The sequence below is a fragment of the Poecilia reticulata genome, chromosome 5 (genome assembly GCF_904066995.2).
Source record: "Poecilia reticulata chromosome 5, P_reticulata-male-v2, whole genome shotgun sequence".
Lineage (NCBI taxonomy): Eukaryota > Metazoa > Chordata > Actinopteri > Cyprinodontiformes > Poeciliidae > Poecilia > Poecilia reticulata.
The window spans coordinates 31,417,362-31,432,942 of record NC_088834.1 but is presented as its reverse complement, the minus strand read 5'-3'; the positions used below and the strand labels follow the sequence as shown (position 1 = coordinate 31,432,942).

The 15,581-nt window shown below is 40.1% G+C and overlaps 1 protein-coding gene across 5 annotated transcripts in view; it reads left to right on the top strand.

Moving 5' to 3' along the window:
- The window catches only part of slc41a1 (solute carrier family 41 member 1), a 43,622-nt gene that overhangs the window by 4,582 nt on the left and 23,459 nt on the right, over positions 1–15,581 (top strand). For 2 of the 5 annotated variants that reach the window (XM_008410241.2, XM_008410240.3), the window contains exons 2-3: positions 1,457–2,575; positions 12,230–12,337. In XM_008410241.2, the coding sequence (XP_008408463.1) occupies positions 2,090–2,575; positions 12,230–12,337 (594 nt within the window). In that variant the 5' untranslated portion in view covers positions 1,457–2,089. Of the gene's footprint in view, positions 1–1,456; positions 2,576–10,903; positions 11,006–12,229; positions 12,338–15,581 lie in introns of those variants that run through there. The other 3 variants (XM_008410242.2, XM_008410248.3, XM_008410247.2) reach the window with 3 other exon arrangements.

Genomic DNA, 15,581 nt, shown 5'->3' with positions numbered 1-15,581 from the left:
ATATAATTGGCTTGGTGAAGTTGGCTAAATGTTTGCAGTTACTTTTTTGGGTTTATGTTGTTGTTCTCATGTGGCGCCCCCTCTCCCCTAAACAACTGTGGTGCCTCCCAGGGGGGACACGCCTCACACTTTGAAAAACCATGCTCTACACTCTAAAACCTGCTGAGTTAAAACAATTCCACTCTTTTAAAAGTTTATTTTTAAGAGATTGTTAAAGTGACTTATGTCTAGCTGACAAAGATTGAAAAAAATAACACATAACCTGGATTACTGAACTAAACTCTAATTTGGTTTAACAAGCTTTTGTTTTTAGTTTGCATTGATCTTAATCATCTGAAAAAAAATTTTTACTCCTTTTTATCCTCAAAACAATTATGTTGTTAGAGCTGCGTTCAAAAATATAAAACAAAAGTAAAATAGAATAGAGCAGAAAAACCAACCTATTAAGAATGAGTGTTAATAAAATACAAAGAAAAAACAAGATGCTCCAATACGACTAAGCTCAAAACGGCATAAAATCCACTAAATATTTTATCAGAATTAGAATCAACATTATGATCCAAACATTTAGGGTTTGAGATTTGGGATGGGTTGGGATGGTGGTGTTTTTCAGTTTAACACTTGTGCGTGCGAGGACTGAGGCAAACGTACAAGGACTGAAGCAAATGATACAAGTGATACGGGTGTGGGGTCGGTTGGACCCCATTTGTAAACACAAGGGTTAAACTGAAAAGCTGTTAGCTTCTTGCTGTAGCTTCTCTTAGCTGGACACAGCTACTGTAGCTTCTATTAACTACTTAAAAGGCTAACATGAACATAACCAGTGAATCAAAGTCACTAGCACCACCTCCTGGCATTAGTATTACTGTACAGCATTACTTGATCATTTCACTTCCTGTTTCATCTAGTGGAAAAGGCTCAATGAAGTTTGATTGGGTCATTGTAAAATTGAAAATGGCGGCCTCAACATACGTGGCCAAAAGTTTTGACTCAGCATTTGGTTTAATGTGACCAACCTCTGCCACAACAGGTTAAAATAACTAACCCAGCATGAATATTCTTGGAGGTTTAAACCCTTTACACATACTTGGCTGTTGTCAATTCTCAAAGGAGAGGTTTCAAATCACCATATTTCAATAAGAGGCATGGTCTTCAAATGCCATGTCTGGTTCTGGATGAAACTGGTTTAGTCTCAACACAACAATCCCAGAATACCAGAGATCAAAACTTGAACTACCAGAAATTCCATGTCCGGCACAATGCTTCCATCAAAACAGTTGCTTGACCTTGTCACTTTTGTTTCTATTCTTATAATTACGTTAATGTTTTGATTGGACTCCATTATGCGACTCGGCGCAATTATTATAAGGGATTAGGATTGGTCGGTTGACTCATTGAAATACTAACAATGTTACTTTGAAAACTAAATAATTGATGGACATGTTCTTTCTCACAGGTGACTGGCAACTCTGGTTTGGGAGGAGCTTTTCTGCAGCTGGTAATTTGATTCTTGTACAGAAGATCTTAAAATATCCTCTTTGAAAGGCTTCCAGCTATCACGTGGCGTAAAAGGAGACATTTCCAGGCTGGTGCTCTGAGCAGGATCCCACACTGATCATTCTCTGCAGAAATCAGGCTTCTTCAGTGTTTCTTCAGCTTGATCTGCACTTTAAAAGGCTGTTTACAATAGACTGGTGGGGGGTTAAGCAGTGAATCCCCGAGTCTACTGTTTTCTTTTCTCTTTTGTTTTGAACCATGATGCCTTTTCTTTTGCCGGCCCACCCCTAGCACCTTGCAGTGAATGGAGAACATACTGGTTCTGCTTCCGAAGCACCGACAGGAACACGGGCTCTGCAGAACCACGGCTGCATGTGCCTTGCTGGACGTCTTTATCAATAGATCGATTTTCTCAAAATCTTTAGTAACAACCCATACTCCCTGTTAGCCTATTTAATGGGATAAATCAACTGGACAGATCAGGTGCAAAACCAGATCAAGCAATAAGTTCCAGTCTGACTTTCCCCCAAATATTAGCCTAAGGCACGCTTACCTTTTCTTGCTGAGTGCACTGTCTGTCTAAGGCCTCCGCATGGTACTTTGGTCAAAAGAACAAGATAAACTCCCTGACATCGAGATGTCCTCGGGGGACATTGAGATGAAGAAGGAGGGAGGTCCCCTGACCCCAACCTTCCTCAATTCTAACTGCTCTGTCCACCCGCTGATCCTCACCAGAGGCCCAGAAGAGATGAGCCCACAAACTGGGGGCGAGTTCGAGCTCACTGAGGTTACGTCTTTCACGGAAAGGATCGGTGAGACTGGGGAAAACGAGGAGAGGTCGGAGATTGTGGTGGCATTAGACTGCCGGGCCAACGCCAAAGGTCAACGGGAGGAGGATGCTCTCCTGGAGAATGCAAGCCAGAGCAACGAGAGCGACGACAACAGCATCAATCAGAGCCCTGAACCACCAGCGCCGCTCAAGGAGACCTCCATTTCCATCGGTCTTCAAGTGGTTTTTCCCTTTCTGCTGGCTGGCTTCGGAACAGTAGCAGCAGGAATGTTGCTAGACATTGTCCAAGTAAGTTACACTGCCACACTATAATAAAAAAGTTATCCTAAAATGAATTGGAATTTGTTTTTACACTAGGTAAAAGACCAGATTGTGTTCTTCTTGCAAGCGGTCTCTTTCCAAATACTATAGCTTTTTACCACCACTCCAGATCATGTATGTTCGGTTAATTGGCCACTCTAAGCTGCCACCTTGAATGGTGGCAGCTTAAGTGTGAGAGTGTGTGGTTAACTGTAGAGTGTGTCTCTGTGTTGACAAGTGTTTTACTAGTGGCTAGCCCAGGACATACTGCGCCTTTCATCCACTTACTATTGGAAATAGACAACAGCAACTGTAACCCAATAAGTATAAGAGGGCATACAAAATGGATGGATGTTTAAGCTTGGAAGGATTAATTAAAAGAGTTTAATCTGATCACTGTATTATAGTAGATGATAGAAAATCTATTTTTACATTCTAACTATATGAAGTTAGACTGGATGCAACTACCCTTGCTTACAGCAGTTGATGGACATCTTTTGTAACCATTGTCTTTTTAAAGCAGACAATACACACCTAGACACACAATGAGAAGGGATTGTCAGTGGAACATAATAATCACCTGGCTCCTTGAGGCATGCATCAGTCATTGCGCTTGCTGGTTTATCTAATGGCCCTCTTTAGGAGATGCTTGGGTATTTTTTCTGCTTTACGCCCATGAAGTCTTCTCTCCAGGATTTGACCATGCTGGTAAATAGCCCTGTCACGATAACACATTTTGCTGAGCGATTAATTGTCTAAAAAATTATTGCAATAAACGATAATATTGTTTCAAGACCTTTTGACACTGATTTAGTGAAAATGACGTAATAATGCATGTGATTTCCTGCCATAGATGGATACACTTTATTTTCAAAAGAACACATAACACTGGAACTGATAAACTAAGTAAACAAAACAACCAAAAACAAAAATAAAATGTATTCTCAGTCTCCATTAACAAAACCCGTACTTGAATAAAAACTAAACATAAAGCCAAAGTGGAAATAAATACTGCATTCAACAAAAGAGTCGAGATTATGAAGTCTGTATACTATATTCCCCTTCAGTAATTTAAATAGAGAAGATGAACACATCCGACTACCTAATGCAGTAGTTCATACTACACGATTTTTTGCTTTCCCCTTAGACAATCTTAGATCGTTGGCCGATCTGAGATTGTCGATGGTGATTTCGTAACCGATCATCCTGTAGTGTATTGTGTGTCACGGTAGATCGTTGTGGCCGCTCCGATCTAAATCAGGGTTTTCCCCGACTGGGAGCTTAACGCTGAATGTGACAGGTAGCCAATCAGAAAGCGCGGATTCTCCTCCGTGTTTTCTGAGGGGAAATTACGGGAATCCCAAACAGCTCATATGACACAACCCAAAATCCAGCGGACATTGGAGATGATATGTGGAAACAACATTAATGTTTATTCAACATTTCGTGCAAAGAATATAGAAATGACAAGGGGAGGAGTTCGAGCCAAATTGCTACTGCAGTTGATAAACCCGGTAAGTTTTCAGCTGTTCTTCGTTAACGTGACATAAATAGGTTATAATGATTTTCATTCAGTCAGGACTTTATGCTGACTCTAGCCACGTGCATCACAGGTAGATTCTAGTAAAGTACTAATTAATGCTTGATTTTAAAATTAGTTAACTATACTGGTAGCCCTTATTTTGTGCCCATGTGGCTGGACACCACACACGATCGAACCCGATCGAACCGTTAGGATTTCTGTCGGCTAATGTTTGATATCTCAAGTTTTGAAAATGGGCGGACAGTCGGCCGACACTAAGGAAATGAGGAAGGGAGGGTCAGTGGAGAGCACCGGAGGTGAGCCTTTTTTCATTCAGTGTCATCAACAGAGAGAAAAAAAGACAGGAAGAGACGATAAAACCGATAATTAAAATGAAGTCGATAGGTTTAATTTATCGTATGATTAATTGATTTATCTTTTATCGCAACAGGCCTACTGGTAAACAAAGTGTTTTAATGACCCATCACACAATCTTTAGTTTGCAGTTAGATGTGCTTGGAAGGTGTTTTATTGCGGTAGGCAGTTGGAGCTAGATCCAATCAGTTTCTCTCAGAAAACATATTTTTCTTAACCGGAAATGCCTTTGAAAAAGTGTGAGTCAAGCATTACTTGGGCTCTTTCTGTTTGATATGTTTCAATTTTCCTGCACAGGTCAAAGTCATTTTGACAGGTCTTTTTTTTTGTAAAAAGTTAGCTTGTAATGCAGAAAAGCTGGAGGTGTTACCCTGCCAGGAAACCAGTACATTGTGTACACGCATACTGATGGCAACATGGTGGACCCTCAGAGACTTAGCACAAAGAGGAGGGTGGGGGATGGAGGGGGACAGGGCAATAAAGTTTACTCTCTTTGAGCACCTGAAATGGCAGCACGGTGCAACAAAGCTAGAATCTGAGGGAAAGCAAAGTACAGTGTGGGTGTCAGGGCCTCCATTATTGTGTGGTGAGGTATACTCACTTAACTAGGAATGTGGAGATTCGAGTGCAAAAAAAAAATAATAAAGTTTTCATGCTGCTTCAGCATAGGCACCATGCTGTTGGAATTTCAGAAAGAACTCACAAAGAATGTTGTGTCGTTTTTGACTACTTTGTCGCACTTTTGTCTGCAGGCAGTCCTGCAACTAGTGTTTGTTCTGAGTTTTCCAGTGAGGCTGAAAACAACTAAAACAACCATCCCAGTGAGTTCTCCTGAGCATCTAGCAGCAGATCGCCTCACTGACTAATTCCTTCCCCAAGACGCTATGAAACGCTAACTCAGCTAATCCTGCCTGCCCTTGGTGGAGGGTAAATGTCTATCTCTAAGTCTCTGTCTCACCGGTTTGGTCAGACAGCACTTCTCAGGAATTATAGTGAACTTAAACACTCCAGAGCCACAGAAATGGCAAGTTCATTCATTTTCATTGACGGTGTATAGAAATTTAAGCTTTGATACACAGATGAGTATGTAGTTTTTTTTGTTTGTCAAGCTTCTTTTACATGTGACTTTGGTTGCTATGACCATCCAGAGTACCTCTGGCCTCATTCCCACTGAAGGTTGGCCCCCAAAGAGCAACTCTCTCTGGTATAGAAGAGGAGACTTCTGCATAGTTTTGTTCAGTGGCCTGGCAGCGGCATGACCTAAAACTGTCTGTTTCTTTGTGTCTGGGCTACAAACTTCTGACTCCAGAGTCGACCAGTTCAGTTGGGCAAAAGTCAACAAATGGTAGCTTTCCTGTGGATACTAGGTACCATGATTAAATGAATAAATTTCAGTCACAATTATTGGTGTGCAAAAATGAAAAAAGCAAAAAAACAAAACAAACAAGGCTGAACCAAGAGGTCTGACATGTTGTCGTGGTCATCTGTCTAGTCGTCTGTCTTTGGCTGTATAAGTGTGGAGTTTGGTTTTGTAGCCATAAAAACCCCAAGACCAGTAAAGTCTCAAAAACAAAAATCTAAAAATAAAAGCACCAGCAAACATGAAATCCTACTTTGCATAGGACGCTGGCCAGCCCTTTGCTTCCCATTATTTTGGTCTAACCACATCCACTTATCTGGTTTTCACTCGGCAGCCAACAGGAAACCAGAATGTGGCTTTAATTCTTCCATAGAAAAGCATCTGACCGACAGCAAGCCTCAGGGTTGTTTAGAGAAACAGAAAGAATGATGATGCAGTTGTGTGAATCTGTCTGGTTATTCAAACGGTGCTTGATCCTGACTGCGTAGTTCAGATTGGCCTGACAGTTGGTGTTATTGCCCAACAATCATTAACATCACCTGAGCTCTTGGCTATGAAATCCTGCTGATATCAATGACTGCTTCTTGTTTAGGATGCGAGTTGCTGAGACTGGAAGGATTAGTCTGAAGTCCCCAACTCTGGCTAATCTTTCACTTTGTTAAGGATTCCTATGAATCCTTGGAAACTGATGTGTTGCCTATTTTCTATTTGTTAGATTGAACAGATCACATTAAATTTCTTTACATCTGTGATGCAAACATTTCAAATGTGTGAAGCTTTAATCTTGTGGAATAGTTTAAAGTTCACTTTGGTGGTTTTGTACAAGACAAGGGATCCGCTGTACCTGAATTTGCAAATGTCGCCACTCCAATAATTGCTTTCAAATTTTCCCACCTCACTTTCTCTCACAAGCTAAACAGTTGTTGTTTGTCAAAAATAATTGTCCATGTGTGATGCCATTCTTTTGCACCTGAGCAGTGTTACATACCTCTGACCTTCAGACATAACATAGTGTCTTTATGCGCTCTTTTTACATTTCATTGTTACAATTACAGATTTAAATGTATTTTATTTGGAATTTGATGAGCTAGGCCCAAACAAAGTAAAATGAAAGGAAAAAAGCAGTGTGATTTTTGAGAGTACCATCCTCAAAAGTGCATTTGTGTTTTTTCCATGTTTGTGCCAGTTTTCTACATCTAGAGATTATATAGAAATTTACACAAAATCTTCTTTACAAAATAAACTAAGCACAGAAAGACAATACAGAATTTCCATTGGTCTTTAGATACCTATGTGACTGGGACGGGCATTTATCATGTTTATAATTTATCGTGGTAAATTTCTTATCATGATAAGAATTTGCATTTTTCTTTGACAATATTTTCTAATTAATGATGTTTAAAACCTGTCAAACATGTAAGGATTAATATTTTCTCCACCGTTTGTTCATTGAAATTATCAATAAACACCAATAAATTTGAAAATACTTGAAAAATATTTGAACATTTCAAGAGCGTTATTTGTGTTATACAGAGTCACAGTCATACAATGACAAACAATTAAACAATTGTTTAATTGTTAATTGTTTTAAATTGGCTCTGAGCCAAACAAGCTCCCCCTCCCTCAGTTCTAGGAACTCCACCAGACAGACCCACTACCTCTGTGAACAGAGAAATTTAAATTTAAATTTAAATTTGATTGTTTAAATTTCATTAGTTAAACAATCACATATGTTTAAAGCTTATTAAAAATGTAATATTGTCACTTTTATCATTATCACAATAGTATCGCAAAATATTGTGACAAAACTTTAAGTTCATGTTGCCCACCCCTGATTAATGGACTCAAAAGACTTCTGAAGAAGAGTATCATTTACTTTTGACTTTGAATTGTGAAACATTTTTAAAAACTAAAACGCTAATCATTCTTGTTCCACTTAATAATCGAGCGCTACTTTGTCCAAACAAATCCAAATAAAATGCAAAATCAATGCAGATCATTTTTAAAGGAGACGTATTATGACAAAATGTGAAGAAGGTATAGTGTTTGGCACAATTTTGCAAGACCGTTTATATTTGTCCATAAGAGTTTACTTTGACTCCATCATTAATTCAAGGAACAGGAAAACGACACAGACGCCTTGCGGTTTATTTTCTGTGACGCTGATGGAGATGCGGTGACAACGTCACATTGCACACCCGCAGGTCTGGCTTCTCTCAGTACAGCAAGTGCAGGGATCACAAATAAAGTGGAGCCATGTTACTCAACTGGGTAACCAGACCCTCGTGGGGGTTGCATACCAGAGCTCCTATAAGTCTGTTCACAGAGGTAGTGGGTCTGTCCAGTGGAGTTCCTAGAACTGAGGGAGGGGGAGCTTGTTTGGCTCAGAGCCAATGTTCTGGGAAGACAACAACATATATCACACCGGGGGAGTCAAAGAGGGAGATAGGGGAGGTAGACAGAAGTAGATTGAGAGAGCGCTTGAGAGCATGCGGCTGTGAAAGAAGAGAGAAGTGCTTCTAGGCTGCTGGGTCTGCAGGGGGCAGCGAGCCAAAGCCAGGGGCTGGCTGTTGGAAAGGAGCACAGCTTGGCCCGACGACAGCTCTGAAAGAGTTAGAACCACACCGAGGATCTGGTGCCACACCTACCGCACATGCAGACACATTGACGACACCACGTATCTGCTGGGAGCATCTGCTGGGAGCAACCCCCAGGACATGCAGAGCAACTCTGCTTCGCTTTCGCTTAGCTTTCCGAGAAGGAAATCTTCTTGACGTCTGACTTTCCTTTCCTCTTCTGTTCTGTTTTAGCCTTACAGAATATTGATTGAACTCAGAGCAAACTTTAGTGTAAGTGCAGGAGTCCCATGGGACTGGCCTCAAAGATAAGCACTTTTACTGCCTGTAGATCGATGGCATCAGCATCAGCCTTCTGGCCAGAATAGACCAAACCTGCTATCACTGCATGAAGCCTTAATAGAGGCAGCAGTAGGGCACAACTGTGACAGGCCCAGGGAGTTACAGGCAACCCAGCTCTGAAGGACTGGCCTGCAGCCAGGCAGGAGGTTATCGAGAGTCAGGCCCAGTAATATCAGCTAGAGGTTTCATTAAAAGGCCAGCCAGCAGATCAAGTCACGTTTCCTGACACATGCTTGACAAAAGTTATGATCCTCTCAAGCTAACACAACTAAGCTGTCTTGTATATTTAGCTGTCCAAGTCTGTAGCTTTTTTTCTCATACATAAGACCTGGTTGGAGTAATGTATACAGAAAAATATTAATTCATTCTAAGGTTTGGAGTATGCAAGGAAGTTTATACAATACCTGTGGAGTAATGTCAGTAACACGTTGCTGACATCTAATCGGACCACTTTTTTCAGTAATGAGTAATCTAATGCATTACTATTTCAAATCCAGTAATCAGATTAAAGTTACTTATTCAAATTACTGCATTACTGTGTGTTACTATTTTTTCTTGTAATTTAATTTTATTTCCTCTGTGTCTTGGGGCGTGATCACCGTTTCTATGCGACGGCATCAGACAGAAATGTAAACAATGGAGAGATGCACATTTTGTTGCTGGAAAAACAGGAACTATTTTAAGTTTCCGTCGACATGTATGATTTTTATAAGTGGCTTTGGGCTTGTTTTTTTTTTTTTTTTCAAAAGTTGCTTGCAAATTTAAAGCGTCACGTGTTAGGGCTTATTTTTTAACGTAAAGTTGCTCATTTGAGCTTGAAAATAAGAAGAGCCAAATAATAAGCCCCAGATGTCGCCTGACATCCAGGTAGTTTTAGTCAGGCTCACCCTGTTCATTGTTTCCCGAATGATGTGTCCCACTGTGTCTTTGTTAATGTCAAGGCAATATTTGCTGTGAATCGAGCTTCACATTGATGATAGTTATGCAGGAGTTAAACAAAGACTGAGGACATGGCAGGTTTTACATCCTGATTTGACAATAACTTCACAGTCTGTTCACCACCTCCACATCCTCCACAATGGACTGGTCACCAGCAACAGGGACACAAACAGGGTATACATGTGTGCACGCTAGAGGTTGAACGACTACATATTTTTTAAGGTCGACTACATCATGATAATAGTCGAGTCGATATCGACTAGTCGCGATGACGCCATAGTGACGACACCCCCTCCCCTTCTCCCGCTTTTACTAAAGGCGCTTTCGCACTGAACGGAATGGTGCAGTGCGGTTCCGAGCGTGTTTGCATTACAACTTGCGACCGGTTCCACTCGGCCCCATGGAACCACGAGAGCTGTGGTTCCAATCAGACCGGCCAAGCGGTTCTGCTTAGAACCAGCAGCTGATTGGCCGCTGGTTGTTATGGAGTCAGACGTTGAGTTTCCGTTGACAGCTGGCTCTCACTAAACTGTATTTTATTTTGTAAAGAGTGCTCTTTTCAATATGTTTATTATTAGTTTTAATTAGCAATGGATTCAAATATCGTGCAATCACCTGGTCTAATGATGAGGTTTTTTTTTTCCTCCGCTTACTCGCTGATGAACGAGTCCAGTCGGCCGCTACATCGAAACCATTGTTTAGTTTCAAAAATAATGACGTCCGGTACCGCTTCGATGGCCCTCAGTGTATATGCAAACACAACAGGGCTGGAACCGTTTCATACCGTACCGTTCCCTGCAGTGCGTCTAGTCTATTATGCAGAATTAAAAGAGCAATAAACAGATCATTCTTCGTGAGCAGCAGAGAAAAGTTCGTTGCACAAAGTTGGGTTTGACTTTTTTTTTTTCCAAACACCGGCTGATGCTGATGATCTTTGGATAGTTACTCGTATAGGAGTCAAATTATCACACTGACCACAATGGCGCTTTTGGAACATCACAAACCAAACGTATTATGAACGGATTCCGTTTGGTTACAGTTGAATTCAACGAAACCACCTGCTGCTTTTCCGCCCGATGCGCAGCAGGGAGCTCTGCTGACTCAGCAGCGGCTCTCTGAACCGACATGCAGACGGCGGCAGAGATCGCCTCTATCAGACCCTCCGGATGAAGCTTGGACTTAGTTTCCAGATGTAGTCAAACCATATTTTTATAAGGTTAAAAACTTCAATACGCAGTGTGACGCTGATCAGTTGGGGGGATAAAAAAGCCTGACATCATGACGCGTTGTCGCACATTACTCCGGTAGGTTTTTTTTTTTGTTTGTTTTGTTTTGTTTGTTTTTTTAAGGATTTTTTTGGCACCAGTTTATTTGACAGCAATCTGACTGTAAGGGGGCAGAGAGAGCGAAGCGGGGGGAGAGAGGCCTGGGCCCAGCAAATGGAGGACAGGAGTCGGACTCCTGACTACCGCGGGCTAAAGTCTCTATATGCAGGGCGCCGCGCTAACCACCTCGAGCCTATGCTGTAATTTACAGTTTGTCTTTGTTAAATTATTTACATTTTTATACAGTTTGAGCTTTCTGACGAACTCACCTAGTCCACCTTCTTTCAATTCCTTGGAAAAATATGTTTTGTCATCTGATTGCGACTAGTCGACTGGCCCAGAAAAAAGTCATTGCAGTGAAAAGAATCGACTAGTCGACTAATCGGTGCAACTCCTAGTGCACGCACACACTAATACCTAAACATAGACCAGTTAACCTGACAGTCATGTTTTGGACTGTGGGAGGAAGTTGGAGTAACTTGAGAGGACCAACCGAAAGTACCAAGGCTGGGATTCAAACCCAGGACCCTGTTGTTGCATCAACATCCAGTCAGTGAAAGAATACTGCTAAACCTGTACAATGAATTTGGCTGGCACTGTCTGATTCACAAGTAGGCTTAGTAAAGTAGCTATTAGCTGAGAGACTTTAGCTCAAACTGCCAAAGAAGTCAATGGTAGTTCTGGTGGAAAGGTGTCAGAATACAGAGTACATGATTGTACATTTCATTGCATATTGAGCTTCATATTGGCAGACCAATAGGATTCCTAAGCTAACCCCCGTCTGCCTATGAAACCCTGAAAATGGTTGGCCTCATCTGAAGAATCATTTTTTTCTTGACATGATGTGTATGGCTGGGTTCATGTGTGTTCGCTTCCCTAGGAAACACATGGCAACAGGATATATTATGAAGAAAAAAAGGCCACACTGCCTGCATTCTTCGTGCTGAGGTCGGTGTATGTTGATTGGTGCTGACAATGTAATATATGGTTTAACAGTTAGATAAAGTTATAATCAAGTTGTTAGGCTCATTGCAAAAAAAAAAACTTTGTGCAAACAAGGTCTCACGTCAGTTTTTCAAGTCACTATATGCATATGCTCCATCAGATGTTTTGTTTAACTGAATCAATTTAGTCTGTTTTACAGAATAGAATCCTTTGAACCAGAGTGGTCTTAACAAATGTACATATCTGTGGTCTTTGCAGCACTGGACGGTGTTCACAAAGGTGTCAGAAGTCTTCATCCTTGTTCCTGCATTGTTGGGGCTAAAAGGGAACTTAGAGATGACGCTGGCCTCCAGGCTTTCAACAGCGGTAAGAACATCAGCATATTTTATTCCACTACATGTTACTGAAAGCTCCCGACCCCACTAAGGGACAAGGGTGTACAGAAAATGGATGGATGGATGGATGGTTACTGAAAGCTAACCAAAAAACCAAAACCTGCTGCCTACCATCACTCAAATGATTTGGGTCTCCAGATATTTGGATAGAAATATCTAAGAGAGAAAGGCACACATTTCTCTCCTGAAGTTACCCATTCTCTCATTTTTAGAACCATTAAAGTTGATTGTTCCTAGGTCAGTGGCCTCTTTGTTGGAAAGTAGATTTTCTGAACTGCATTCTTTACCTCATGGTCTCTGACCTTGTGCGGCATCGTGTTGCTAAGCAAGACTGAGCTAAGTTGAAGGTGGGGGGCGGGGCAAATAACGGTTATTCACATTTGTGAAAATTCTTTGGCTTAACCTGAACCAGTGAAATAGATTCAAAAGTAGGAATCAAGCTAAAAAACTGAATCAAATTTCTCCTATTTGACTTCCACAGTTTGCCTTGCTGGTGTTGCTCTGGACAACACTGAACATTGTTCAGTTCAGATCTGGTGAACTGGTTACATTAAGAGGTTATGAACAGCAAAGTTAACTCGTTTTAAATTCAGCTATAAGTTGTTGTTGTAGTTCATATTTTAGAGAAGTTCTGGTAAAGAGTCTTTATTCAATAAAAAAAATTCTTACCAAATGTATTAGCAGGAGTTGTCATAAAAGTAGATTATCTTTGGTCATGCAGTGGAATGGGGAATCCGGAGACAGTGCCCAATTTAACCCAAACAGGACTGGGAAGTGGGTGCAGAAAAAAAGGATGGATAGAAGAGACTAAAGTTAATGGTTCTTTTTGGGGACCGTCTTGATCTGATTTCATTTTTCACTCAACAGAATTGACTAATTATTGTTCAACATTCTAAACTTGAAGTGAGGAGGCATAAGTGGAATATTTGGGTTGTGATTGAATTCATTTTTTCCAGTATTTCACTCCATTTAATGTCACACGTGATTGATATTTTTTTTATTGCCCTGTCTATCGAGCAACAGATCAGTAGCTTTATTGTGCAAAAACTAAAAGTAACAAACAGAACAAGCACAGTTCCAAATTAAATAAACTAACCAAATTCAAAACCACTATTATTTTCTATTTACTTCAAATGTCACGGTGTTAACATGGGCATAAAAAATAACATTGAAAAATAAAAAAGATGTTCAAATGCACCAGAACAGGACCAGAGTGGAATGGAGACCGCTGCAGAAGCAGAAATCGGACTGTAGCACATGGCATTCTGGGTAAATACAACCAAAACAAACACGCAAGGGTAGCACTAGTGGGGTAAATGGCTTGTGGTCTTTTGCCAAAGACAGAGAAATCCTACAACCGCTAAACTCTGACGCCACTCCCATTCTTATTTGCATTTGCTGAGGAAGGAAGTTGTGCTCAGTGTCTTCTTCAGAGGTTTTTGTGTCATTTTCTGCAGAGGTTTTTGGTGCAGCACCACCACAGGCAAGAGAGTGAACAGGTTTTTCAAAAGGTTTGTTTGGTTTGACGCAGTGTGAATGCCAGTGAAAATGCAACAAATGGTACAAATTTGGTCTCCAGCTGAACATAATCTACCGGATCTTCAGGTGTGAAGACACCCTAAGACATTTCGTTTAAGCTTATTAACATTATGGTTTCCTGCTGTAAAACATATTTTTTCTCATTCGGCCGGACCTCAACAAGCCCGATGCCACTTTAGCAATATTATCTTACCATTTATCTGAAAAAAATTGTGTGTGTGTGTGGATATATTGGATATATATATATATATATATATATATATATATATATATATATATATATATATATATATATATATATATATATCTCAATTCATGTGATGAACACTACCTTGACAGTAGCGAGCTTGTAATGAGCATGAACATTTTTTGCTACCTGGGCGGTGCAGAATAGTAGTAGAAACACATATTGATGGGGAAATGCAGACTGATGTAACACAAGGAAAAGTTCCGGTAAATTTTAAAAGTGCAGAACTACTTAGGCGTACTGACTTACTTAGTTCTGTTTTACCAACATGCTAACACGTACTGTGGCATTTCATGAATATTTCACCTAACTCAGCCAGTCTGTGTGTTATGCTGAAGCCTGAGTGGGCCCTCTTTGCTTGCTGGGGCCCAGCAGGACCACGCTTTTTTCCATTCCACCTCTCATTATGAGCAGATTAAGACCACTGCAAGTTTCATAATGCGCTTATTGCTGGAAATAATGTAATCCCTATTAGTGGCTGACTCTTGCAGTTCATATTTCCTTTTATTAGTTCCTTTAATTTGATTTTCTTTTGATCTCTTTTTCTTTTGATATGTTAATTATTTTAATGGAAATACAGTGCCTTGGAAGACTTTTCACATCCATAAACATTTCCATATTTTGTCACATTAGCACCACAGAAACTTTGAAATATTGCATTTAGGATTTTATGTTATAAATCAGCAGAAAGGAGAGAAAAAAGATGCATGTTTTTTCCAAAAACGTTTTGCAATGAAAAAAAATACTGAGTGACTTTGTGTTTGTATTCCTTCTCCTTAATCAATATTTAGTCAAACTAACTTTTACTGCTACAAGTAATTGCCTGCAATGCTAGCAAGTGAACACAAGCTTCATAATAGACAGACACCTGTTTGAATTATTCATTTTGAGAAAAAAAAAACTTATGTAATGTAGTGAAGGCCTGAAAACATCTAGGAAAGATGGAAGACTTTACAAGGTGCGTCTTTGGTATGCATTGCCTTACACAGGAATTCGAAACCTTTCTGCACTTTTTGTCCTGTTACAACCACAGATGTAAAAGTTTTATAGACCAACACAAAAACAGGGGCCAACATTGGCCAAATGTTTGTATCCCCAGCAGCCACACATGATTGGCTATTTAGCTTCAGAATCACAGTCAGTTGGTGGAAATGTTGTACATATAATTCAGATTATATTTAAGATACACCATTATTGAAAACAGACATTGATTGTGCAGTTTTTTAAATAATGTTTGTAGATTATGTTTAGATAATTTTTTCCCATCCACATCTGGCTGCCGCTAGTACATGAATGGTTTAAATTTTTTACAAATAAAACTTTTAAAAGCATAGTGAGCACTTATGTCTCAACCATATTTGCACATACACAGATGAAAACTTTTGGCTGATATTTTTTCAATACAATAGCACAATAAGATTGGATAATA